This window comes from Dreissena polymorpha, chromosome 2, assembly GCF_020536995.1.
Source record: "Dreissena polymorpha isolate Duluth1 chromosome 2, UMN_Dpol_1.0, whole genome shotgun sequence".
Taxonomy (NCBI): Eukaryota; Metazoa; Mollusca; class Bivalvia; order Myida; family Dreissenidae; genus Dreissena; species Dreissena polymorpha.
In genome coordinates this window covers 28,469,240-28,495,592 of record NC_068356.1, presented here as the reverse complement: position 1 = coordinate 28,495,592, position 26,353 = coordinate 28,469,240, and the positions used below count along the sequence as shown (strand labels likewise).

The 26,353-nt window shown below is 37.8% G+C and overlaps 2 protein-coding genes across 6 annotated transcripts in view; one reads left to right on the top strand and one right to left on the bottom strand.

Annotated features, from left to right (window-relative positions):
• Positions 1–19,361, top strand: part of LOC127866364 (kinesin-like protein KIF19) — a 38,235-nt gene extending 18,874 nt beyond the window's left edge. For 2 of the 4 annotated variants that reach the window (XM_052406841.1, XM_052406842.1), the window contains exons 5-19: positions 1,824–1,960; positions 2,973–3,098; positions 6,541–6,820; positions 10,897–11,081; positions 12,128–12,287; positions 12,619–12,793; positions 13,326–13,396; positions 13,686–13,870; positions 14,692–14,905; positions 15,142–15,257; positions 15,552–15,643; positions 15,861–16,509; positions 16,666–16,750; positions 16,885–16,926; positions 17,547–19,361. In XM_052406841.1, the coding sequence (XP_052262801.1) occupies positions 1,824–1,960; positions 2,973–3,098; positions 6,541–6,820; positions 10,897–11,081; positions 12,128–12,287; positions 12,619–12,793; positions 13,326–13,396; positions 13,686–13,870; positions 14,692–14,905; positions 15,142–15,257; positions 15,552–15,643; positions 15,861–16,509; positions 16,666–16,750; positions 16,885–16,926; positions 17,547–17,683 (2,654 nt within the window). In that variant the 3' untranslated portion in view covers positions 17,684–19,361. The remainder of the gene's footprint in view (positions 1–1,823; positions 1,961–2,972; positions 3,099–6,540; positions 6,821–10,896; positions 11,082–12,127; positions 12,288–12,618; positions 12,794–13,325; positions 13,397–13,685; positions 13,871–14,691; positions 14,906–15,141; positions 15,258–15,551; positions 15,644–15,860; positions 16,510–16,665; positions 16,751–16,884; positions 16,927–17,546) is intronic. The other 2 variants (XM_052406843.1, XM_052406844.1) reach the window with 2 other exon arrangements.
• A 645-nt stretch (positions 19,362–20,006) lies between these two features.
• LOC127866368 (DNA-directed RNA polymerase III subunit RPC5-like) overlaps positions 20,007–26,353 on the bottom strand; it is a 53,469-nt gene continuing 47,122 nt past the window's right edge. For both annotated transcript variants that reach the window (XM_052406850.1, XM_052406851.1), the window contains exons 12-17: positions 25,868–26,031; positions 24,908–25,011; positions 24,135–24,616; positions 21,683–21,736; positions 20,618–20,740; positions 20,007–20,124 (exon numbers count right to left, since the gene is read on the bottom strand). In XM_052406850.1, coding sequence (XP_052262810.1) covers positions 20,065–20,124; positions 20,618–20,740; positions 21,683–21,736; positions 24,135–24,616; positions 24,908–25,011; positions 25,868–26,031 — 987 coding nt within the window. In that variant the 3' untranslated portion in view covers positions 20,007–20,064. The remainder of the gene's footprint in view (positions 20,125–20,617; positions 20,741–21,682; positions 21,737–24,134; positions 24,617–24,907; positions 25,012–25,867; positions 26,032–26,353) is intronic.

Here is a 26,353-nt window from a genome sequence, read left to right as displayed (position 1 = left end):
GTTGTATTTTAAATAATATAGGTCATAGAAGGCGTCATTGACTGCTTTTAATGGTTATTGGTTTAATACTGACCACAGCTTGAAGGCCTCTGTGGCACTGCAGTATGACAAACATTAGTATCCGGTTACAAAACTACAATCTTTTCAGCAAATACAGTTTTACTACATGACTTTTATCAAGTATATTCGAGTCTCGTTCTGGAAAACTCGGGCTAAATACGCGTCCGTAAAGTGTCGGTCTAAATTTCAGTTTGCAGTCCACACACTTTACTCAGGGACGACATTTTCCGATTGTATTGTGTGCGTTTGAAAGAAGCCTCTTCAAGCGGAAATAGGCGGAAAGTGTCGTCTGCCTTTATTTATTGAGGTTCATTAAGCTTGTCCCATTCAAACATACCATATATGTCTTACAGGGACATTATTTATATATTCTATTGAGAGCTGTTGAAACTGTTGAGTACAATACGGGAACATTAAAGTCAATATATACAATTGATTCCATGTTATCATTTCCCTTTCGCATTTTTTAAATGTCAAGCGTGTTATTGTAAATCTTGTTTATAATCATATTGAAACGAAACGGAACGAAATAAAAAGTCGTAACTACAAAACCAGAAAATATTAATTGACTACGGCCTGGGTTGTTTTTAAACGCGTTATGCAATTTTGATGAGGATCTTTGGTTGCATTTAGCCAGTGTAAAAGATATTGTCAAGTTCAAAAGACGTAAAACACTATTTCATAATTATCAAATGATGGTTTGTCAATATTTTCATGACTTGTTCAAATATCACTCTCTGCATCTAGCATATTCTAGCATATTTACGAACTATTTAATTTATCATCTCAAAACACGGTACAAACGTATTGATTAGTAGTTCCGTCTCTACAACAACTTAGAAAATATACATGCAAAATATATTTCTGTTCGCGATTGATCAAAACAATCTTAAAAAAAAGATTTACCTATTTTATGCATGTGTTCTTTGCTGCAAAATTTTCATGCTTTGAATATTGTCTAATGTATGTTTATGCGTCGAAAAATGTTAACTAACTCCATAGTGAATACTTCAATTTACACCTAGGTTTCAAATATGTAGTATGACCACGGGCTGTTTGTAAAGCGTGCCTCAGCGATTGTCCCAATGTCAGCGGTCTAATTTAATGAAAGAGAGACAAACACTGTACGATTTGTTAAGGGTCTTTATCTGTCTGGACATGGCTACGAACGGCTTAACAGAAATTAAAACATCATTTCAGTTGCTCCCGGGACAAGAACACGCGAATCCGTGCAAACAAACCATAGTCTCAATACCAAACAAACGACCACCGACCACGCGTTGCTCAGCGAACGTTTCGGCGTAGGCATACTTTGGCCGTTATGTGTCAGCAATGTTATATGAACATTATATATGCGATAAGCCGCCATTTAATTTGTTTGGTTAATCAAGGCTAATGTCATTAATCTGCTCGTGTAATTTAGTATGGATCTTGTCTGAGTATGCATTGTCTGCAAAATGGTTGCCATGCAAAACCTACATGATTTAAAGGTTTTAACGTTTTTTCCCCAAATGCAGGCTTTGGCACTTATCTAAGAATTTCTACAGAAAATAGTGTGGCATTCTAAAACCCGTGCCTGAAGAATGTTTGTCCATACAATATATCTTGCTTTCTGATTATTGTACTTAGACATTACCAATAACGGGTACACACATTCCTTCCAAAGAGTATTCTTATGAAACCGTTAATCAAGAGGTACTTGGATTTCTTTTCCATGTACTTGCTGTGGCTGTGTTGTCCACATTTTTCTCTTACCAACACAGGCGCTGGCAAAACATACACCATGTTGGGAACAGATGACGATCCCGGCATAATGGCTCGAACACTTAACGATCTCTTCATCTCCATGGAGAAAACGCGGGAAGACATGAAATACAAGGTCACACTATCATACCTCGAGGTCAGTTGGTTTCGTTTAATAAGACTGCTCGTTACCTCTTTGACGTGTAAATTGTTCTCTTTTTCTCTTTAAGCTGTTAATTTTAAAGGGGCCTTTTCACAGATTTTTGCATATTTTGAAGTTAGTCATTAAATGCTTTATTTTGATAAATGTAAACTTTGGATCTAAAAAGCTTCAGTGAAAAATCAAGAATAAAATTTAAAAAAGGAAAAACATGTAGCTCGCACCGGGGCTCGAATCAGTGACCCTGGAGTCCTGGAGTAAAAACGCATTAGCCCTCTCGGCTATTTTACCGAGTGTTAATGTATGACGTATTTTATACGTTATATAAGCAATCTTCGTAGTTTCGTAAATTTAAACGACAACAACAGAACTCTCAAAATTATTCAATCGTTTCGCGTTGCAACGCTTTATAATTTTTAGGTTTTTAAATCGTCAAAAGATGCATATAATGGCTATATTAGACTATGGTAAATGTTCAATATTACTATTTCCTCACAAATATCATAACTAAAACGAAAATTTGCGAATCTGAAACAACTTTTTTCAATTTTGTCAATTTACCAAACCGTGAAAAGATCCCTTTAATGTTTAATTCGAGTTGTTGACATGACCAATATCATTAAAGCATGAAACACTAGTGGAACTGTAGTATTTTAGAAATTAAAATTACCGGTACTTTTTATTAAACGTGTTCATATGCAATTAACAGAATTGCATTAAACATGCAATTTAGAAATTAACATTACTTGCTAGTAAACGTGTTCATATGCAATTTACAGAATTGCTAAAAGCATTTAATCTTAACTCATTTATGCCTAGCGTCTAAAAAAAAACCTTGGCAAACGGATGGAAGGATGGGAGAGTCCACTAGGCATAAATGGGTTAAGATACAAATTCCCTTTGAATTAACCATGTTAAAAAGAAACATTATTTTGAGATCGTTATCACAGTTAGGAAATAAATAATCCATGGTCGTGCGGTTATTACAACGTTAGGGATCCTATTTCAGATTTATAACGAGATGATTCGGGATCTCCTCAGCCCCAGCTCGGGGATCCTGGACCTTCGGGAGGATGCTAAGGGCGGGATCCAGGTGGCGGGCCTCTCTGAGGTTAAGGCCAGATCAACTGACGAGGTAACTTTAGAGTGCAGGCATCATATATGACGGGTTGGCCGGCTTGAACTTTGTGATTTAAAGCTAGGGAATAAGGATTAAGGCAATCATCATATCATAGTGCTAACTTGGCAAAACATTAGTATAATTGATTATTTTGGTAGTTACTCATACTTCATGTTGTAATACTATTTCTTCTGTTGACCCCAAAATCGTATGGACGCCTTTGTTGACTAATTGTTCATTAAAAAGATGGACTCGAGTATGTACATCATAGTTTTATTTTAAGTAAGACATTATCTTACAGGTATTTACGATGATTTTGATAAATGTGTTAACTGATCAATGTTGTTTTAACATAGACAAGAGACAGTGGGCTGGTCCAATAAGATAAAACAGCTTTACTTTAAATGAGGCCTCGTTTCCACCCAAGCATGAGCAAGTATTACATGCACACATGTGTATTACTCCAACACGATAAACATGTCATTAAAATTGCTTCCCGAGTGGTTTCCATACCGGTTTCACGGTGCTATATGGATTTCCTGTCAAGCAGACTGGTTTTGTACTACTTGTCGTCGGCGACAGTTTCGGAGCCTGCGTCATGGTTTCAAGGAACAGACGCTGTAAACGTATGGAAATTTTGCGGCTGTTAAATCCGCCCCGCACTGATAATACAAAATTGCTGTTTAGTTTGACGTCATCGCCACAAATTACGACTCGTTTATTATATGATACGGTGAAAGGTATAGGGTAATTAATATGTGAGTGGATGTTACAGTGAAACAAACATGATGTGATGTATCATGTAAAGCAGAAATAGATAGATACGAAGTAATCAGCTGAATATTATTTAGAGTATCTCTTGCTATTAACCCTTTCAGTGCTGGAACCGAATTTTGAAGGCCTTTGCAAACAGTTTGGATCCAGATGAGACGCCACAGAACGTGGTGTCTCATCAGGATCCAAACTGTTTGCTATTCTGATAGTATTATTGAGAAAAAATCGAAGAACATGCTAATTTTAGAAATTCAGCAGACGACATTTTAGCAGACGACAAATTTCCCAGCATGCAAAGGGTTAACGATTGTAGAAATGCCATTTTTATTGCCTACGCCCCGACGAAACCATACGTGCTCAGGGCATATCTCTGTGCATAATAATCATGTTTCGGCTTAAGCATACAAGTCCTGTTTAACTATTAAAAATAGTTATTTGTTTAGATGCCTATCAAGTTGCTAAACGGGATTAATTGAGTACGCATTGCGTTTTGGAATCTAGTTATTTCTGTCAACTAGTAATGTGTAATGCCAGTGAATGTCGTATGAAAAAAAAAGATACTGGAAAATAATGAGAATTAATTTGACAATGCTCAGAGAAATATGTATATATATGGCTGTAACTAACGATAATGTAATGGGCACAATGAAACAGCGGTGGTTAAACTTGCCTCACGACGTCTTAATCAAAGACCGTGGTTAGTAGAAGAACTCCGGCTTATTTCTCGCGGCAAATCTTGCTTCTGAAATGCGAGTCAAAGCGAACCCGGTAGGCTTGGGGAATCCCCCAATTATTAATGTCTCTCGATTAAGACACACATGCGAATGAAATAATCGGTGATTGCTCTATAGATCGTTTGGCAATCTGCGGAATAAGGCCTGCCTAAATTACTTCGATGGTATTATATTCTGAGCTAGTTCACGGTGGGAATGATTTTTGGTGATGCTAGATATTAACAAAATAAGCATTATAACTTTATAAATATAAACATATACAAACAAAATGTATGGCAATTTTAGACCAAACTAAAAATCCAAGAACCACGTTTGCATGACACAAAAAAGGCATTCATTTGATAATATTAAAGAAATTATTTCGAGTTTGTCATAAGCTGGATCACATGTAATCAATCAATCTCACACGCACGTTTGATTAAGTTTCTGTTAGAAAATGATTTATTATCTTAATTTACTAAATGTTGAAGTAAATGCATTTTTACGCTCAAATTGCTTTTCAATAAATCTAGCTCGGACTAAACAATGTTCATTTTGATGACAGCTGTACAGACTTAAATGCCATCATTTTTGATTGCTTTTGGTAATTCCGGCAGCATTTCTGCCGCTCTGCACCCACACACAGAATTTGAATGTTTAATCTATTTTCCTGATCGCTATACAAGACATACGTGCATCGGATGTATCAAATGAAAACGGTTATATTTAAAGTTAATCAATTTAAATTAGAAAAACTCTGTATAAATATTTTTTGACCATTCAACAATAATAAAATTATATCCAATATTGCTTTTATGATTGACATGGTTTTGGTTTGACATTTAATATTAGTTCGGTGAACAGAACGTATCTAAATTTAATCTATAATTTCCCACTTCATTTGTGACTCAGTAACAACAGCACACATCCAAATGACATATTTATAGTTCTTCACTATAGGTCGTTATTGGTTTGACGTGTTAAGTGAAGACACTAAAATTTCTATTTAATATGACATGTTTTAAATTCTAAAATTGATTTCGTTTTTTCTAAGTCTTGGGCATAAATAAATAATTTAAGTGTTATACATAACTTCAAATATTTTTAAAATTGCGTTATATTGAAATAGGGAGTGTTATTTAATCGATATCGCGAATTTTATTTGAACATTGAATATCATTAAAGCACTTTGAAATGTGCAATATCAATATTGTATGGCCATCAAAGGTTTGAACCAATACAAAAGTAAATAAACCGTATACATAAAAGCGGAAGCTTTTGAACCGTGAGAAATTGAATGATACATATAACATTTATTTTGATAAGTATGTAAATAATCTGCTAAAATATGACGTAGTTCATTGTTGTCATGTGTATGTAATTACAATTACAATAGTAATTTGCACGTGTAATTAATTCATTTGGATATGTATCAAATATCCTCAGCTCTCAGTGGAAATCATTTAAATCCCCCAATTCATATTAATTTAAGACCGCAGTATATTTCTTCCTTCACAGCGGCTCGACGAAATGTCCTGTGAACAATTTGCCGTCTTCGATGTTGGGGGGCTAATTTGTAGTCTTAAGTGATTTCATGTTTTGCAATTTAAGCGGAAATAAAGCGCACACTAAATTTAATAACATTTAGTTGCACTGCAAACAATGTGTACGTCCGAATCCGTAGGATTAAATATATCATAGGATGGTCGTCTCTGATCAATTGAGTATGCGGGGTCTGCCTTTAAACGACTGCATGGTGACTTAAAAAGACTTTTTAATGGCATATTTACACTTATTAGCCCAAGTTTATTTATAACTGAATCGATAAATATCTTCGCTATTTGATTGATCTCATACATTTTATCACCCTCATCATAAATATCATAAGCAGCAGAAGCAGCAATAGCAACAGAAACTTCAGCAGCATCGTTATCATTATTATCATTTAATCACTCCACCATCTGCTGCAGGTGATGCGGCTGCTACTGCAGGGGAACACACAGCGGACACAGGAGCCGACGGCTGCAAACAAGACCTCCTCTCGTTCACACGCCGTGCTGCAGGTGATCGTGCGCCAACAGAACCGCGTAAAGAACACCATGCAGGAAGTGCGCACCGGCAAGCTATTCCTCATCGACCTGGCGGGCTCTGAACGCGCAGCCAACACGCACAATCGAGGCAAGCGGATGGTGGAGGGCGCGCACATCAACCGCTCCCTACTGGCTCTCGGCAACTGCATCAATGCGCTCAGTAAGTATATAGTTATATATACCGGTAATGATATAATTGGCGCTGTATTTTGTCTATTGAACACTGAGGACAAGTTATTTGATGTTCAGTTTAGCTATTTAGCTAAGGTGTATTCCAATTATTCCACTGGCGTGATCAAAACAAATATTCAGTCATCCAATCTAGTGGTGTTGGGGGTAAAACAATAAAGCATTTACATCAAAAGGCATATTAATTTCATGAAGATCGCGAAAGCTTATGGGAATCAACAACCTTGTCTCTCAATCAACGAGAGTAGTACCATTAACCCATTCATGCCTAGCGTCCTGAAAAAAGGACATTGCAAACAGCGTAAACCCAGATGAGACGCCGCATGATGCGGCGTCTCATCTGGGTCTACGCTGTTTGCTTAAAGGAATTTCTGTAAGAATTGTTCTAAATATAGAAATAAAAATACTAGACATCCCTAATTTTGGAAATAAATTGATCCAACTTAGAAGGATGGGAGAGTCCACTTGGCATAAATGGGTTAATTAAAAGAGTAGGATAATTGCATGTGATCTGCCATAAACATCGTGCGAAATGCGTGATAAGCGTTAACTGGGTGCCTGGAGCGGAAAAATGAATGAGATATTCACGTGTCCACCTGTATTCAACACGACACGATGATATGTAATGATGCAATTCCGTGGAATGGTATCTCTGGTTTTTCGCTTAAACTCCAGGATTAATCAAAATAAATCAGGATGAAGCATCGTTCACGACAACTCGCGTTTAATTCCCGCGTAGTAATCGCGTGTCTCTGGCTTTCCTCCACCGAGTATTTATTACGCCACAATGAAAATTCAAGACTCGTCGACATATCTTTCGTAATAAGCAAATAATTAAATACAATGTACTATATAAAAGCAAGTGTATGCGCCAGTAGGTATGCTGTTTGTTTGCAGTTTCTGAGTTAAAGAGACTTGTTTGTAGACTTTCAATGAGACAATTTTCCAACCTTTTTTCAAAGATGACAACAAGAAATACACAAAATATCACGAATAACGTTGATTCATACTGAAAATACAGCTTCCTTTGCCCAATATCATTTAAATTTGAGAATAAATAAATCGTTACAAAGACTAAGCGATTGATTAATTTAGATGATTATGTTAAGTAAACAAACATTTACAACACTTTAATCACTTTAATCAATTATAAAATGACGGTGACTATATACAATTCTGAATGGCCCAGTGGTTTAGGCAATTGCCTTTTAAACTTAAGGACACTGGTTTAAGTGACGATGGGGAAAAACTTTTTTCTTTTTTAAATATTTTTTTTCATAATATTGGGGCTGCACAGCTTTGTGGTTACAGTATATAATTTTAGGCATTTACTGACAGATTTAAAATTCTCCTATCTGTCAACAAGTCCATTTAAACAGTTCCACTAAAAGAACATTCATTTACAATGTCATCAGCATTAAGTGCCTTGATTGAGGACTAGAATTTCATCTGCGAAAATGTACAATGTTTATTGTAAGATTACACAAACGTAATATCATGCGATTTGATCTCAATGCACCTAAATTTATTTGAGTCCCACCCAATTTATTATTCAGTACTACGATAAACTCCATTGCTTGTTAGATGTGGACTTTGCATAATATCATATTGCAGATGTAAGATTCATAAAGGATCCAATGATAATAATAAAGAATATCCAATGCAGATGTCTTAATTAGTTAATGATCCACGGGCTATTTCTTCTGATTGAAATTTAGTATCTTTTTGTATATTTCGGCACGTTGCGATAGCATCTCAATCAATATCACACCCTTTGTAACAAGGCAATGTAACATATTTTGGAAGCAATGTGAAGTATCTGGGTAGATATATTGTAAAGCCATCTGAGGTATAGATGATATTTAAATTAATGAACAGGTTATACAGTACACTATATAGGTGTGTACATGCACCATTTATTCATTCTCTGCGAATGGGAGAGAAATGGGATTGAGTACCGAACAAAACTATACCCATGATACACATACAGCGATTGCATCGATTTTGCGTGCAGTAAAAAAATCTTTGCGTGTTTCAGCATGTTCATAAAGTCCAAATATCCACAGGCATCATCAAGCCTCCAACATCTAGGGCAGAACAAACAAACATACTACAAACTCATTTCCCTTGCTACGATCCATTAATCAGTGTCATCAATAAATCGTATTGAGACCTTTAAGGTGTTGCGACATAAAAAGCCGCGACCGCTGTTTAGTGGCTTACAAAGCATGGACATGTCTCTGATACCGACTGATTCAGATCTTGTCACCATCGTGCATATTCATCGCGCGTGGGTTGAACGATGGGTCGTCACAGCCATTACGTTCCAAGCCATCGCCCGTTGCGAAGCGAGTGTTTAAAAGCGTCTATTTCTGTAATGTTTATGTTTGCAGCGCGGTTAAGTTCTCCAATTAAACTTCTGGTCTTTATCGTATTATCGAGTTGCTATTTATGAAATTGTCATATGGGCATATTATAGTCATCGTATGTTTTGTGGTAACGTCGCGCCATGTACACCTAACCTGGTATCCGGTTCGTTTTTATGCTAACAATATTTTTTGTTTCCACTTACATCTAAAAACGGGTACGCAGGTCGGCTTAACTTGTGTTCGTTAATTTACTTTAACGACACGCTTGTTCATGTCCATTTTATAAGAATATGCAATTGCATGCTAAATCTTCTTAATATATATTCAACGGTCTTTCTTTAGTTAATTTCAAGTTGATTTAACAAAAAAATGTATGATCAACTGTAGCATTAATGACCGCACACTCGGTACTTAATTTAGCTTTTTACAATCGAACGCAGAAAAAACAAGATTGAAAACTCAACATGGAATAAAAAAGTTGAGGTTCGTCGCAGAAAAGTGTCGCTGAAATTGATGGAAACGAGTAACATTCTTACGCCTTGCATGCGCATGGAGGGATAATCCATAATTACGGATTTCTTTAAATCGCTTTTTGAGATCTCGTATTCGCATGATTCATATGAAAAAAACGTTTGACGGTTGATCAGCTGTAACTGAACAACCTCGAGATACAAACTGATATGAGCTTGCCCAACCGCCAGGAAAAAGTTCACCTTGTACGCATCATTAATCTATCAGCTTCTGTTCAATGTCTTTTTATCATTCCATCAGGAAACAGTTGGTCTCTTACAACACACAAGTTGTACAAAGAATCCTTTCATGCCGTGCAAGGTCATTAATTTCAATGTGCAGGGACATTTTATTGGCAATTTCAAACGAAACAAATGGTGATAGACAGTGTAATGCAATAAACTTGTAGATACATAATGGAACGTAGCATAAAACGGTTTAATATACTGACATCTTACACAAAGAATTCATACAAAAGCGAGTACAAATGTAATAAATTTATTAATATGCTATACGTCAAACGAATGCCAGTGGTTCACTATATAAAACGAATGCATAAACCATAGAATGTTGGAAAGAGATGTTGTACTAAAATTCACATCCTACGCAGAAAAGTCACTGCACGTTACGCTGGTAAACGTGTGCGAACTGACGCGGACATACGACACATTCTTGCATAACATGGTCCATATTGTCAGGTTTGCGAAGTCACCGTTTGTTTGTGCATAACAAAATATATACTTAGTTTTCTACACATACCACTGTGTGCACGTGCGATTCACTCCTCAAGTCCATCTTTGTCTTCATATCGTTAATATGACGTTATAGACCCTGGCCTGGCCTGTGCGGACTGCAAATGCTTTAAGGCCACTGTTCCCAGAACGAAGCTAATGTATGATGACTCATAGTCCATTTCAACGAGTAAATGAAAGAAGCGATCATATCACAGAAACAGCTTCAACAAATTTTCCAAGCGATTGATTTTCACTTCAAATATGTCATCCCGATTAAGTCTGCATGTGATATTTGATTGGAATTTACACACATATTTCTGACTTTATTTGCTGTTGAACATACCTGACTAAGCGATGCAGTGATACCAGCGACATTTATGATAAATCTCTTGTTTCAAAAGGTTACTGACCATCCCCTACTGTGTGTGTTTCAGCGGACAAGAACGGCAAGGGTTACGTGAACTACCGAGACAGCAAGCTGACCCGCCTCCTCAAGGACGCTCTAGGCGGCAACTGCAAGACGGTCATGATCGCGCACATATCGCCGGCAAGCATCCACTTCGAGGAGTCTAGAAACACGCTTGTGTACGCCGACAGAGCCAAGCACATCAAAACCAAGGTACTTGAGTTCCGTCGGGTCTGCTTAGGTCAGGTCCGGTCAGTACCGTTAAGTTCCGTTCTGGTCAGTCCAATATTTATTTTAAGTCCGGGTACTGAGTATGCACCAGGTATGCAAACAGTGTTTTTTGTAAAGCTATTGTGAAAATATTTAGAATCCGCGACTCTACGAATACAAATGCATTATATGTCACAGACTAAAGCTTTTTCTGAAAATCTGGACATAAATAATAGTACTAGACGGGCAATAATGAATTTCATTCTTTATTAATTGTGAACTGATAACAAGGGTTGCATAAGCTTTAACTGAAATTTCACTCGCGGGAAAATATAGCGGAATACCAGTAAATCTTATAGAAACGGTGATTTCTTTGCGAAAAAAAACAACAAATGCTAACAGAAGATGGAATTTTCTTTACCAAACAGTTGCGTAAAAACGTTCCCGTTCGTTTTATCATCCGGAAGTTTCAACAAATATCAGAGACGTACCGGGTCCATAGTACACATATTTTGCATTTCTAAAGTTGTAAGAAAGCAAAACATAGTTTTATATTCAATTAAAAACAGGTTGTTCTGTTTCTTGAAGACAAATCTTTATGTCAAAGAAAAGCAAAACGTTCATATATCAGAAGGCATTATAGGTTGCATTTTTTAAAGTATATATCATGTTTTAGCAATTCGCCAATAAATATGCACTTCATAAACTTCAAGAGCAAGGCTGATAAATTTGCACGTCATTGTAAGTGACATCAAACTGAAAAGATTAACCCATTCTTCCTAGCGTCTAGAAAAAGGCCTTGGTAAACAGCATGATGCGGCGTCTCATCTGGGTCTGCGCTGTTTGCTTAAAGGAATTTCTGTAAGAAAAATTGTAAATATAGAAATAAATATACAAGACATTCCTAATTTTGGAAATAAATTGATCCAATTTAGAAGGATGGGAAAGTCCATAAGGCATAAATGGGTTAAGAACATAGTGTTATTACTGTGCTATTGTTTTTTCTATAAGGGAGACGTCAACATAACGTATCAACGTAATGTTTGCAGGTACGCCGCAACGTCACAGATGTGGCGTATCACATAGCGCAGTACACGAACATAATCCAGGAGCTCCGGGATGAGATCAACCGGCTCCGACACCGCCTTAACAACCCGAGTACCAGCGCCGGCCGGAAGTCACATATAGCAGACATTCAGTCGGTCCAGTGTAAGATGAGATGAATAGAATTTTTTGATATTAATTATTTTAACTGTTGACAACACATATTAATTGATAGGAAAATAATTTCTTGGTTTGATCCCACAGAAATTAAAATTATTCGTGTAAATTATCAATATGTGTAATCGAAGGCTTAACTAATAAGAAGCAAATAACATTAAAACTAATTAATATATATAAACTAAAACACAAAGAATCCATACGTCTTCTTATTCATATTATTTTCAAGTAGATGCGAACTTGTGAATAGTCATTTTGGCCACCTTTTTCGAATGATTGAATCAGTTAAATATAATCCTGATTTAACTTCCGGATACAGCGGAAGTACTAGAGGCGAAGCGGAGCGCGGATCGCGAGGAGCTAAACAAGATCAAGGAGCAGTTGCTGATCTCGTTCAAGGACCAGATGGAGCTCCGGAAGTCGCTCATGGAGCTCAACAACGCTACCATGGAGATCTCCTTGGAAACCAACCGCAACCAGATGATCATCTCCGAGTAAGTTTAGTATGCCGACAGTTTTATCAGACCTATTGTGGAACCACAAAAGACAAATTGCAAAATAATGGAGAACTTCACCTTTGTGTTGGTCTAAGGTCATTTTTCTAAGGATTTGAAACTTATTTATGTGATGATGCAGCCCTATTCTCTTGTTTACCACTCAAAAGTTATAATGCTAAATTTAATATAAAAATTGTTTTAAATTGTTCTTTTGTTTTGTGCAGTGCTGTACATATTTTCCCGCGTCATACAAAAATGGGTCTTATGCAAACGTAGCTCAAGCCAAACCTTTGCATTCGCGTAGTCTGGTGATAAGCTACCCTGTCCGCTAATGAGACCACGAAACTTTGCTTGACTTTATATCGAACAATGTAACTCCTGTCCAGACTGCATGACAGCGCATGCTGGTCTGGAGCCATGCTTGCCGCATATGGCATAACATCAATGTTTGCATGATGTGGGTCGTATGTATAAATAATGCTAGATTGTCAAACATCACGATACCAATTGTGTGAACGTATGTTTCCAGATGGGAGGTGGAGCTAGCCCGACAGAGCAAGGCTCGCAATCCAGACCGTCCCTTGCATGAGCTCATAGAAGGTAAGTGAAGACTCAGTGGGACCGTTTGTCTGAATATACCCAAATAATAAATAATACGTCAGTCAAAATAAAAAAAGATATGTTTTAATTCACTTTATTTGAAAAGTTTCAGTGTACAATTACATATTGTAAATTAATACGAGCAATTAATTTAAAAAAACAACCACTAACATTATTTTGAATAAATAATTCGAAAAAATGACGTTAACTTGTACTACAAGCCAAATGAGGTTTAAGTTCCGCCGATAAGACACTTAAAGAGAAATCTAACGCGTTGCTGCGTGCTCAGATCACAAGAAGGCGCTGGACGTTTCCGGTACTGGGACGGACGAGATAGAGGGCGCAGAGGACGTGCGGACGGCGCGCGAGGAGCTAAAGGTGCTGCACGAGGAAAAGCGGAAGACGGAGAAACTGCGGATCACCGTCAAGAAGGAGCTCGAGGCCGCCCGCATGAAGACGCGCAAACTGGAGGAGGTACGTATGACTTATAGGTCTGATGTTGACCACGTGGACAAATGTGAGATATGCATGCGGTTGGTTAGTTGTGTGCAAATTCGTTTTTGAAGTAACGTGTAGGAACAATAATCCATCATGTCCACATAAATGACGTATATTAAATTGGTAATCAAATTCTGTTTCAAGTTTTCTTTTCAATACCTAAGACCACACGTTTACCACACGTCAACGAGGATATTAACATATAACTTAAGATAAGACAATCAAACAAGTCACCATAGTGCTTACATCTTACAATTGTCACATCAATAACGTGTGTTTTATTCTTAGTTTACATTATAGCTCGGATCAAAGTAGATGTGACCTCAGTCATGCAATTGTACCCGAAGTTAGATTTTTATGAACGCGGTAACACATTTATGAAAGTTGTCATATTTTGGTTACTGCGCTTGTTATGTAATGTTGTCCAAGCTTAAGAAGCAAAGAAGAGCATGGTCTAATATTTTATTAATGGAGTTTTGTTTTAAACTGATCAGGATTCTTTAAGACGCAACATTACTATAGTAAGTAATTTTCAGATGTAATACAACAGAATTTAATATATTTGGATTTTATTAAATACACTTCCATATTTGTGTTTGCATAATACATATGGTCATAGCAGGTTTCGTAAAACAAACACTTGCTGGTCGATCATTTACTGAAATAAATGAAAGAGAAGGCAGAGAAATATACAGTAATAATTTGCTACCGTTGCTACATCAATAAATAAAACCGCAATTTTAAATTTGACCATAACGGTACGGCCTGAATGTGAGCCCTATTACTACTGTACGCAGACGATACCTCAGCGCGTGAACTCCGAGGACCAGAAGGACGTTCTGCGGTTGCTATGCAAGGTGCACGCGCTCGAGATCCAAAACACGGAGGTGCAGTCCTCCTGTCTGCTGAAGGACTATCAAATCAAAAAGAAGGACATGGTGATCGCGCGCTTCCGACAACACAAGCGCCTTTGTGACCAGATCATACGCAAGCAGAAGAACCTCATAGAGGGTATTGAGAGTGGAATTGTAGATTCTTTAAGTAAATTAAGTAACGGAATAATTCTGCTGGCATTCAATAAAAAGAATATATATCCAAACGATATGTGAAGAAAATAGGTTTGGGGATAAATTAATTATGATGGACATTAACTGAATGGATATAAAACAAAGCAATCATAAATACCTGTTTATGTATTGAAAATCAATAGATAATGACTTATACACTTATAACACTATCTGCTACAGAAAACAACTTGGTGATCTCTCGAGAACTCGAGGAGCTCATCGAGATGTATCGTCTGGAGAACACGTTGCAGCGCGAGGACTCCGACCTCAGCGTGTCGTCTGACCCGACCGCCAAGGTAGTTGCGCGGTTCTTTTTAAGTATTATTCTGTATATACAATTAAAATATATCTCTGATTATCGTGCACGGACAAACTAGCTAAACTGTTAACGCAAGAGCCTACTCTCGTCTCAGATACTAGAAGTATGTTCGGTTCGTGCATACATCACGCACACACAACGGCCATTATTCTTATATGATTTATTGGTAACTGTTACCAATATTTCCAATTTAACGTATCACTACGGAAATTTTAACCTGCACGTCATCGGCCGTATGCTGTGCGTCAATATAAAGGGTTCTATTTTACAGGGCAACATCTACGACGATCAGCTTAGCACGTTAACAGAGGAATCGGAACCCACACTGAGCAGACGACAGCGCAACGCGGACCTTAGACGAACGTATGTTTACAATTTCAAATAATTGCGTTCTTTAAATCTTTTAATGTAGAGAGCTCGTTTTCTTTTTAAGACATGTATACAACTAGTATTGCGCGAAATAAAATTTTATTTTTATTAAAACACAATTTTGAAACATGCATTTAAAACAATTAAAACAATAGTCTTTTCCATGCAGATAAAACTCAAAATTCTCATTTTGACTGTTTCTTACGAACAGTCCCAATACTTACAGGAACTCAGACGAGCGGCTGTTTTCACAGACGCCGATGGCACGTGGTATTGAGAACGCAAAGTTCGACAACAGGGCCAATCTATCGGCGGCATGGCGCAACAACTCTAGTCTGAGCCAGGAAATTGACAGAGTGACACCCCCTGTCGACGCATCCGGCGACAGGACCAGCCTAGGACAGAATCCGTCCAGAAACTCGTTCAACGACCGACATACTATACTGTCCAATACACGCAATATAGCCGCGCTGGCAGCAAAGAAGCGAAACAAAGCTCAAACCAATTTAACAAACATCGAGAAACGAGACTTACCTGAACAGCAGCGGCCGTTATACAGGCCAAATAACAATGACAATAGCAAGTCCTCTGAGAGAGAGACTTATCTCTCCCCGAGCCGACTTGATACACACAACAGAACGTTCATTCCCGAGCACCCGTTTGTGTTAGTCAACAAGGTTCCCAGTGAGGATAGCCTCTCGTTAACCGAGAAGCAGACGCTCGTGTCGGAGCGCTCCCTACCGCCGCTGCGCCGCGTGGCCGAGGCAAACGGCGGCGACCGGAACCGGAACGTGCGGCAGTGGGTACCCGTTGATGGAAACATTAAAAAGAAGAAGGATAAAGCAGGGTACACTCACCAGGTGCGATATTCATATGGCGCATATTTTACAAAGTGATAATGGTCGAATTCAAATTACGTACGATGTGATATACGTATCAACGTTTAATAATCTTTGCACAATTATTCAGTTGTAATCGTTCGATTACTTGAAAAAAAATGCGTTTTTTTCTTACAGTTCTTAAAGAAGAACCATGGGCGTCAGGCGAGCAAAAATCGTCCAAACGGCGAGAAGAAAACAAGTAGAACAGACCCGGATAAAGGTACGTTCCATTAAACACTTCTGTATTTTTGCATGGTCAAACTATGTAGGTTCGGAAGTGCATTTGTTAAAGTTAAGATTGTAAAGATTGTATACAGCTTGTATACAGCTTGTATAAGTTATACATGATTTCAGATTTCGATTCATTGTCTGTGGGAAGGAGGCGAATTCAGAAAGGTAAACATGAATGGGAAAGAAATACACACAGTGATGAAAATATATTGGCTTTGATTTGAATAACTTTAACATTTACAATCCGCCTCAAATAGATTCACACAGTGTTGTTAACATTAACAATGTGGGCATAACGAATTGTCTTTTTACTAACAGTATAGCTTTCTAGCAGTCATGTATAATTACAATAAATCACGAATTATCTTTTTGTTTAAGAGATAAGTTGTTCACATAAGACGATTTTACTGTTGTCGAAATGTAAAAAACATGCGTCCAACGCTTTATCTAAAAACTTGGTGCAATCTAATATTCGAGTCCATAAAACCGTGACATCGTGTGGATTATAACGGTGCTTACAACCGTACTAGTAATACATTAAAGAACAAAATATAAACAGCCTGCACTCTGGGAAAACGGGGCTCTGTCCTGCATATGCGTAATGTGTCGTCCCAGATTAGCCGGTGCAATCCGCCCAGGCTAATCTGGGACGACACTTTCCGCATAAACTGGATTTTCGCTAAAAAGATACTTCCTTTAAACGAAATATACCGTTATCTCAGAGCGAGGCTAGATTGTTATTTAAAAAATCATGCCGCCATTTGTTGTACTCTCGTCTACTGTAGGTCCCCAGAGTCAGTCGGATTCTTCCAGCCTCGGGACGCCCATGAACATCGCGAAGTCCAAGCGACCTCCGCCTACTATTCCAGGGTACAAGAAAGGGGACATCACCATTACCGGGTTCAGTCTACCAAGATACTGAGTTACGTCCCTTGTCGGCATTACAAAAAAAAAAGAACGTGCATTAATACACCATTAAGTCGAAAACGAACTGTTTTGTTTATATCTGCAGTTTAATTTATTTATGAATCAGCAATCGTGTACTCTTGCATGCATTATTTACATCAATACGAATGATGAATCTTAATAACATTGAATATGCGTTTTACAGACAAGCGTTTCCCCAACGCTATACACTAATTATGTTCAAATTTAGTCTCACCACAGCACGGTCTCAACTCATGGGACCTTTTACGAGAGCAAAGTACTGCATCATATTGCAACTATAGCACCCTTTTTGTCTTATAGCGACGCTATTTGTCTCAAATATTAGTTTTTAAACAGCTTTACGTTTTCGTTGTGTAAATTTCGTCTTTGTTGAAGTGCAATGGTGGTGGGAACCTTTTTATTGAGGCGAAAGCCTGGATGATAAACAAGCAGCATCAATAGAGCCTTGTTCTGAGAAAACTGGTCTTAATGCATGTGCGTAAAGTGTCGTCCGCACAGGCTAATCTGGGACACTTTCCGCTTTTATGGTATTTTTAGTTTTAAGGAAGTCCTCCTTATTAATAATCACGTTTAGGCGGAAAGTGTCGTCCCTGATTAGCCTGTGCGGACTGCACAGGTTAATCTGGGACGACACTTTACGCACATGCATTAAGCCCAGTTTTCTCAGAACAATGCTCAATAATTCTGCAGTGATGGTACCATTTTTGCACATTTTTTGACTGAAACATGTCAGAGCGAGATAATCATAGAATCATATAATGTGGATATACTATTTACGACGATATGTTTAAGTTCTTGTTTTAAATCTGCATAAGTTAAAGAACATTTTTTGTACGTGTCTATGTAGTAAAGAGTTATGCTAATATGTCTATGCAAAGCTTTGTGCTGCCTGTATGCCTATACAACACAGTGTAGTACCCTTATCGAGTACACTCACAATGACGTAATGAAGACGCAAACTCCTAACTAGTAACGGTTACAGTTATAAACGGATGCTTAGAATAAAAACACATGCACAAAAACACGTGCTTTATTTTCCCAGACTTCACTCTCCAATCTGTCGAGATATTGTTAGTGATATGCATGTCTTTTGGATGATAAATGTACACGTAATTTTAATTAAAACCTAAAACATACTGATGACACGCGCAATTTAATGCCAAGTTTCTGTGACAGTCACACACTGAGTGACACCTTTCTTTGGTACTACCTGTATAATACTTTTTACAATAAACGGCGCGAGAAGTGTACCACACTAATACCTTGCATTTAATTCCTTTCACGCTTTATTTTGAACATAAAAGGAGTTCAAATAATTTTAAGCATATATTTTAAGATACACATCATACTGTTATCTTCTAAGCGATATAAAAAACAAAAGCCCAATGATATATATTATGTCTGCAAATAGTGTACATAGTTACCAGGAATGACAGTGTACTGGACTGTGATATGGTGAACACCTACAGATGGTTCGAGCTGTCAATGTTGTATATTTTCATATTATATTTTTATTAATCTTTGTGCTTGTTGTAAAGAACATATCTGTGCATTTTTCTGTTAATTTGTTCCCAAAAAATGTTAATAACAGCAATATGTTTCACACAATGTTATTGTTACATAAATTGAATGAGAATAAATTATGAAATCAATCATAAAGTTATAAATTATTTTACCATAACTTAAACTCCTGCCGATTTTCATACATCACAGACAAACAAATCCTAGTGGCGTTAACAAAACATTAATTTATAAACTCAATATATGAACTACTACACAAAATATACAGTGCCTACAGTGGAAAACTAAACATTGCTTTGCGTTGCTACTGTTCACAACATATCGAGCAAGATCTAGGAACTACACAGTTCTGCTAAAAAGGGGTCAGGGTGCAAATAGGAACCAGTTCGGGGATATTTTCTTATAATACGCATTTAATTCCAGTGAATTTTAGCGCTTACACTGGTAATTAAGGATTGAAAGCATACTATGACCATTTGCCGTTAAATATTTGAAAAATATATTAGCCATACGGATCAGACTTTCCTACAAATAGTGTGATCTTCAGATCAGTAATCCCAAAGTATGTACTTATAATGTTAATATGGACAACAAGAGAACCAGATCAAATGTTTTGATGAAGCATACACAATCAAAGAAGGAAATTAAAGATTGGTTGAGCAAAAGATTGAATTGTGCTTCTCAAAGTGATATGAAATATGAGCAAAACATTGATGTCATGTCTTATCTCACAGAACTTGAAAAAGATGCTTGCATACACACAAAAAACAATAGAGCAGATTTGTACATTTATTGTCAAAAACTTAACATAAACTAGTTCAAGACAACCATTCATTAGCTGTAGTCGTTGCAGCATTTCAAGTAGTAATGGGCCTTTTTGATGATGCAGTAGTCCTGAAATAAAACAGTAAATGTGTACATACAATTGAATTTGATGCCCACATTTTTGTCTAAAAACTCCACTGGTTAATATGTTTGTAAAGTTTCATCCCAATAGCAGCACTGCAGTTTAAAGTAGTGTGACACAAGTGAAAGAAGAAGCCCTTGAATGTTTTGAATGTATAACTTGAGTGTCCATTTACTCTTTTATTTTATGAAAACAATACACACATCTGCAAATTGACCAGTCGCCAGCTGTCAATCAAACTCACGAAATAATCAATCAGATTTCGTTTATTGCGGCCACATGGTCCGACAAACAAAGACTGTCGGAGTAATGGATAAAGCATTTTATGAAAACACAACTTAGTGGGCGGAGCGATCTCGCATTTGGCGACTGGTCAATTACCTGTAATAGGAAATCAAACAGGAAAGACAAATCATTGAAATAAAAAAAGGTGTTAGCCGCGAAAAAAATGAACACACTAAGAATATATTTCTTAGTTACCTTCAATACATTAACCATATCATCTTCAGTAAAGGACCCAGGGACTGTCTCCATCTTCTTTATAAAATGACGCTTTTTTATTTTGTAACTTGTTTTTAGGAGTTCTACAAATGCGTGCCGCAGCTGAAAGATGTGCAAATATTAAGTGAAAAGAATATGAAGATATCACTTTTAAACGTCAAATTGACAAGCAATCTATTAACACAAGTGCTTCAGAAAATTGTGTGTCCCAAACAGCTTTTTATGTCGAATTTTGACTTTTGACCCCAAAGTGTGACCTTGAAGGTTATGAGACGGGTTATATAAGCAACACTCAGTCTGCTCATGTAGACATTTGTGGTATGTTTTCGCAAACATTGTTACAGACAGTACAAGCTGTTTTATTACCAAAAAAATGTTCCATTTGACCTCTTAGTATGACCATGACCTCTGAGGAAGGGAGAAAGGTTCTATACATGAAATGCCATCTCCTCATGGTAAATTAATTATTATTGGCAAGTAATTCTAAAATTGACATGAATTCCAAAGGATGAAGTCCAAGCAAGCTGTTGTATAGCCAAATGTATACACTGAGTATGACCTTCACCTTGAGGAGGGGAGACAAGTGGTAAATAATGTCTTCTTATTATGCACAGACTTTAAGGATGGCCAAAAAGACGAAGAGTGCAACTGCTATTATAGGCCACCTTTGGGGGAAAAACAAATATAGCTTTGTTACAAAAAGAATACCCCCCGACAGCTTTGTTTGTTATGTTCAAATGTTCAAGGGGAAATAACTCAAGAATGTGAGGGTCATCGGAGAGGAAAAATGTTTCTATCTCATTGCTTGAGAAATGACAAAAAAAAATTATTCACTATATTATTACATTTTATGAGGATAGACGGATGATATGACCAACAAATTTACGAACGACAGAATGACTCCATTATTTCCCTTCGCTTTGGATGTATAATAAAAACAGTTTATATAAACACTAGAAAGGCAGCCATGAATAATGAATGGTAGATGATACCTTTGCAATATTCTGAAATTCATAAATACATTATAATACAACTGTGACTTACAGGTTCAAGTGTATCTCCACAGCGAACATGCATAAATATGGCCTCTGTCTGCCACTGAAAAATACACAAAATATATCCCATCTTTTTCCAACTTTGCAACATTTTTCCACATGTGGGAACAATTTTGATTGCTTTGTTTCACAGCTGAATTGTGATTGATTGACTGGGGCAATAGTTGAGAAGACAGAAATAAACTAGGTAAAAGCTAAATACACCATGGACAAATTGTTTATTTACTTGTCCAAATGTGAAAATGTATTTATGCAATGCAATGTGTTAGAAAAAAACTATCACCAATACCACCATGCTGGTATGAACAGATGGATGCAGAACTGAATCATTAACTGTGATAATCTTTACCAAAGAAAGATATGGGTCGTGCTCTGTGAAAAGGGGGTTTAATGAATGTGCAGTCTGCACATATTAATCAGGACGACACTTTTCGTCTGAACTCGATTTTTGCTAGGAAGAGACTTTCTTTAAACTAAAAACAAGAGTGCCAAACTGTCACAAGATACGCCCGTTTGAAGGTTTAGGACAACTTGATAACTTTATCATGACCCATATTTGAACTTGACCTACGTATCATGTAGACACAACTTCTGACCAAATTTGGTGAAGATCGGATGAAAACTACTTCAATTTGAGAGCGGACACCATGCTAAATCCTTGAAATACACTAAGTGACCCCGTGACCTAGTTTTTGACCCGGCATGACCCATATTCGAACTTGACCTAGATATTGTCTAGATACAACTTCAGACCAAGTTTTGTGAAGATTGGATGAAAACTACTTCAATTAGAGAGCGGACACCATGCTCAATTCTTGAAATGCACTAAGTGACCCTGTGACCTAGTTTTTGACCCAGAATGATCCATATTCAAACTTGACCTAGATATTGTCTAGATACAACTTCTGACCAAGTTTGGTGATGCTAAATGCTTGAAATGCACTAATTGACCTCATGACCTTGTTTTTGACCCGGCATTACCCATATTTAAACTTGACCTGGATATCATTTAGACACAACTTCTGACCAAATTTGGTGAAGATCGGATGAAAACAACTTCAATTAGAGAGCGGACACCATGCTAAATCCTTGAAATACACTAAGTGACCCCGTGACCTAGTTTTTGACCCGGCATGGCCCATATTCGAACTTGACCTAGATATTGTCTAGATACAACTTCAGACCAAGTTTTGTGAAGATTGGATGAAAACTACTTCAATTAGAGAGCGGACACCATGCTCAATTCTTGAAATGCACTAAGTGACCTGTGACCTAGTTTTTGACCCGGAATGATCCATATTCGAACTTGACCTAGATATTGTCTAGATACAACTTCTGACCAAGTTTGGTGAAGATCAGATAAAAACCACTTCAATTAGAGAGCGGACACCATGCTAAATCATTGAAATGCACTAAGTGACCCCGTGACCTAGATTTTTACCCCGCATGACTCATAACCGAACTTAACCTAGATATTGTCTAGATACAACTTCTGACCAAGTTTGGTGAAGATCGGATGAAAACTATTTGAAATAGAGAGCGTACACTGCTGTGGATGCCGCCAGCCGCCTGCCCGCCCACCGCCAAGGGTGAAACTATAATACGTCCTGTTTTTAGAAACGGGCGTATAAAAAGGATTTATAGGTGTTGCGAAAGGTGTTAGGTGTTGCGCGCTTAGCAACGATAAAATTATACGCTTTTCCATTCTTTTTTAAGGTACCGGTAAAGTTCAATCGTCCCAAAATAATTGACTGGCACAACATAAAATTAGAGTCCGGACAAAGTAAAATGCACTAATTGACCCTTTGACCTAGTTTTTGACCCAGCATGACCCATATTCGGACTTGACCTAGATATCAACTAGATGCAACTACTGACCAAGTTTGGTGAAGATCGGATGAATACAATTTGAATTAGAGTCCGGACAAAGTGGCGCCGTTGAAAATGCACTAATTGACCCTATGACCTAGTTTTTGACCCGGCATGACCCATATTCGAACTTGGCCTATATATCAACTAGATGCAACTGCTGACCAAGTTTGGTGAAGATCGGATGAATACAATTTGAAATAGAGTCCGGACAAAGTGGCCCCTTTGAAAATGCACTTATTGACCCTATGACCTAGTTTTTGACCCGGCATGACCCATATTCGAACTTGGCCTAGATATCAACTAGATGCAACTGCTGACCAAGTTTGGTGAAGATCGGATGAATACAATTTGAATTAGAGTCCGGACAAAGTGATGCCTTCCGCCCGCCGCCCGCCCGCCCGCCCGCCAAGGGGTTTCACATAATACGTCCCGTATTTTATACGGGCGTATAAAAAGTGTCTTCCCTGATTAGTCTGTACAGACTGCAAAGGCTAATCTGGGATGACACTTTACACATTCATTAAACCCTTTTTCACAGAGCATGGCCTATAAGCATATCAACGACTGACCTTTGACTTGAGTGACAGTCCCCCCAGTTTTATCACAGCCTGTTCACAGAGAGTCTCTGTGACGCCTGTACCCAGGGGCGAGCCCGGAGCTTCCTCTGTCAGCTTCAGGTGCAGTAGATGTGTCAGCTCACTCATTGACATCACATACCTGCTCCATAACCGGTCCTTTATAAATGCCTCCAGTTCACTTTGGAATTCACTATGCACATGGTCACTGCCGTTAGCTATTGCATCGTCTGGTTCACTGCTAACCTCCATGGTAGCACCGTTCAACGTGTGCTGGTTAAGCCTGTCTTTATTGTGATCAGGTGATTTGAGTGCAGATTTGTTTTGCTGTGCGAGTATAAGTTCAATGTCTGTGAGCTCTGTCTCCATGTCACTGTGGTCTGATATGGAGCGACCACTGAGAGTGCGTTTGCGCGAGCGTGATGACGTGCGTCGACGCCGGGGCCTCTCAGCCTGCGCCTCTGCTGCTGCAAGCTCTGGTGTGGGGGAAACAAGCAAACGTATGGTCAAAATGAGACCAAAGAAGGATCAAAATTGATATCAGGTTCAAAATACAATGATTTTGTAGGGGCTAAGAGGTATTCATTTAAGCTAATGTATACCATTGTGTAGTTTTACTCCTTTTAGATTGTTAACACCATGTGTACAGAATTAAATTAATTTCACTGAAAAGGAATATTTACTTATAATGACTGTACAATGATACGTTTGAGAAAGAATGGTGCTACACCTGATGACAACTGTTATGTTTATTACACCAAAGATACCTCTGATTTTCTTTTCCTGGGCATCTGTGATGTTAAGCTGTTTACTGATTGTCTGGTATTTGCAATTCCACAACATAGCTTGACGCTCAACAATCTCTGGGTACCTGAGACAGGCAATTAAATATTGACATACTCCCTGTAGTACATAGTGAATACTATGTTTTTGTTACTAAATATCATGTCAACCAAAGGAAGCACAGACTGCGAGTTACTTGCAGGCTGTTCTGGTTTTATGCTGTTTGCACATAGCCATTTTTACTTTGCTTCTTAGTGGAAAGGGCTTAACCCTTTCAGTGCGGGAAAAGGCCTGTGCAAACAGTTAAGATCCAGTTGAGACGCCACAGAACATGGCGTCTCATCAGGATCCAAACTGTTTGCTATTCTGATAGTATTCTTTGAAAAAAATCGAAGAAAATGCTAATTTTTGAAATTTAGCAGACAACATTTTAGCAGACGACAAATTTACCAGCATGCAAAGGGTTAAGCACATGCATGAAACCTAGACTCTAGAGTAAGGCTCATATTTATTAACCAGCAAACAATTGTAAGTCACAATAAACAAACAGCCAAAGACAGTGGGCCAGGCTAGCGAGCTTAGATGGCTCGCTGACGACCTACATTCAGCAAGCCTTACTGAAATGCTGTGTGCCACTAGAACTTTCAGACTTGTACTGTTGTGTTTTTTAAAAGCTATGAAAGTAATAATAATGATGAGCTTGCAAAATAATCAAAGAGCAGTATTACAATTCCTTATGATTTTATACATTTCGCTTAAACATTAATAAAATAATATTTAAGTTTTTAAATGTGATGTAATTAAAAATCAGAAATTTATATTCTCAATTAGTAAAGAACTTACAATTTTTTTTTTTAATTCATGTATTTTAAAATAAAAATGTACTGTGTTCACAACACGGCCCAAGAGATGCAGCACTATCTCTGCAATATGGCCCTACCTACCTGTCTGTGAACTCATAGTCGTGAGGGAAGACAAACTCCCAGCCATGGTTGAACCTGATATGGGACATCTGCTCCAGGATGTCCTTCACATCCTCATTGGGCAGCTTGATCACAGAGGCCACCTCCTTCCTGGTCACACATCGCGACTGAGTGAACCTCCACATCTGGGCACAGGAAAATATGACAGTGGGAAAACAGGCTTTAATTAATGCATGTGCCTAAAGTGTCGTACCAGATTAGGCTGTACAGTCTACACTGGCTTATCAGGGACAGCACTTTCTGCTTTTATGGTATTTTTTTAAAAGAGTCTTTTCATAGGAAAAATCCAGTTTTAATTGCAAGTGTCCCTTATTAGCCTGAGCAGACTGGACAGGCTAATAAGGGAGGACACTTTAGGCACATGCATTAAGCCCTCTTTTCTCAGAGGTCTGCTTCTATATATATATCTACTACAGAATTCTTGTCTTTATTGGCTCAGCCAGGTTA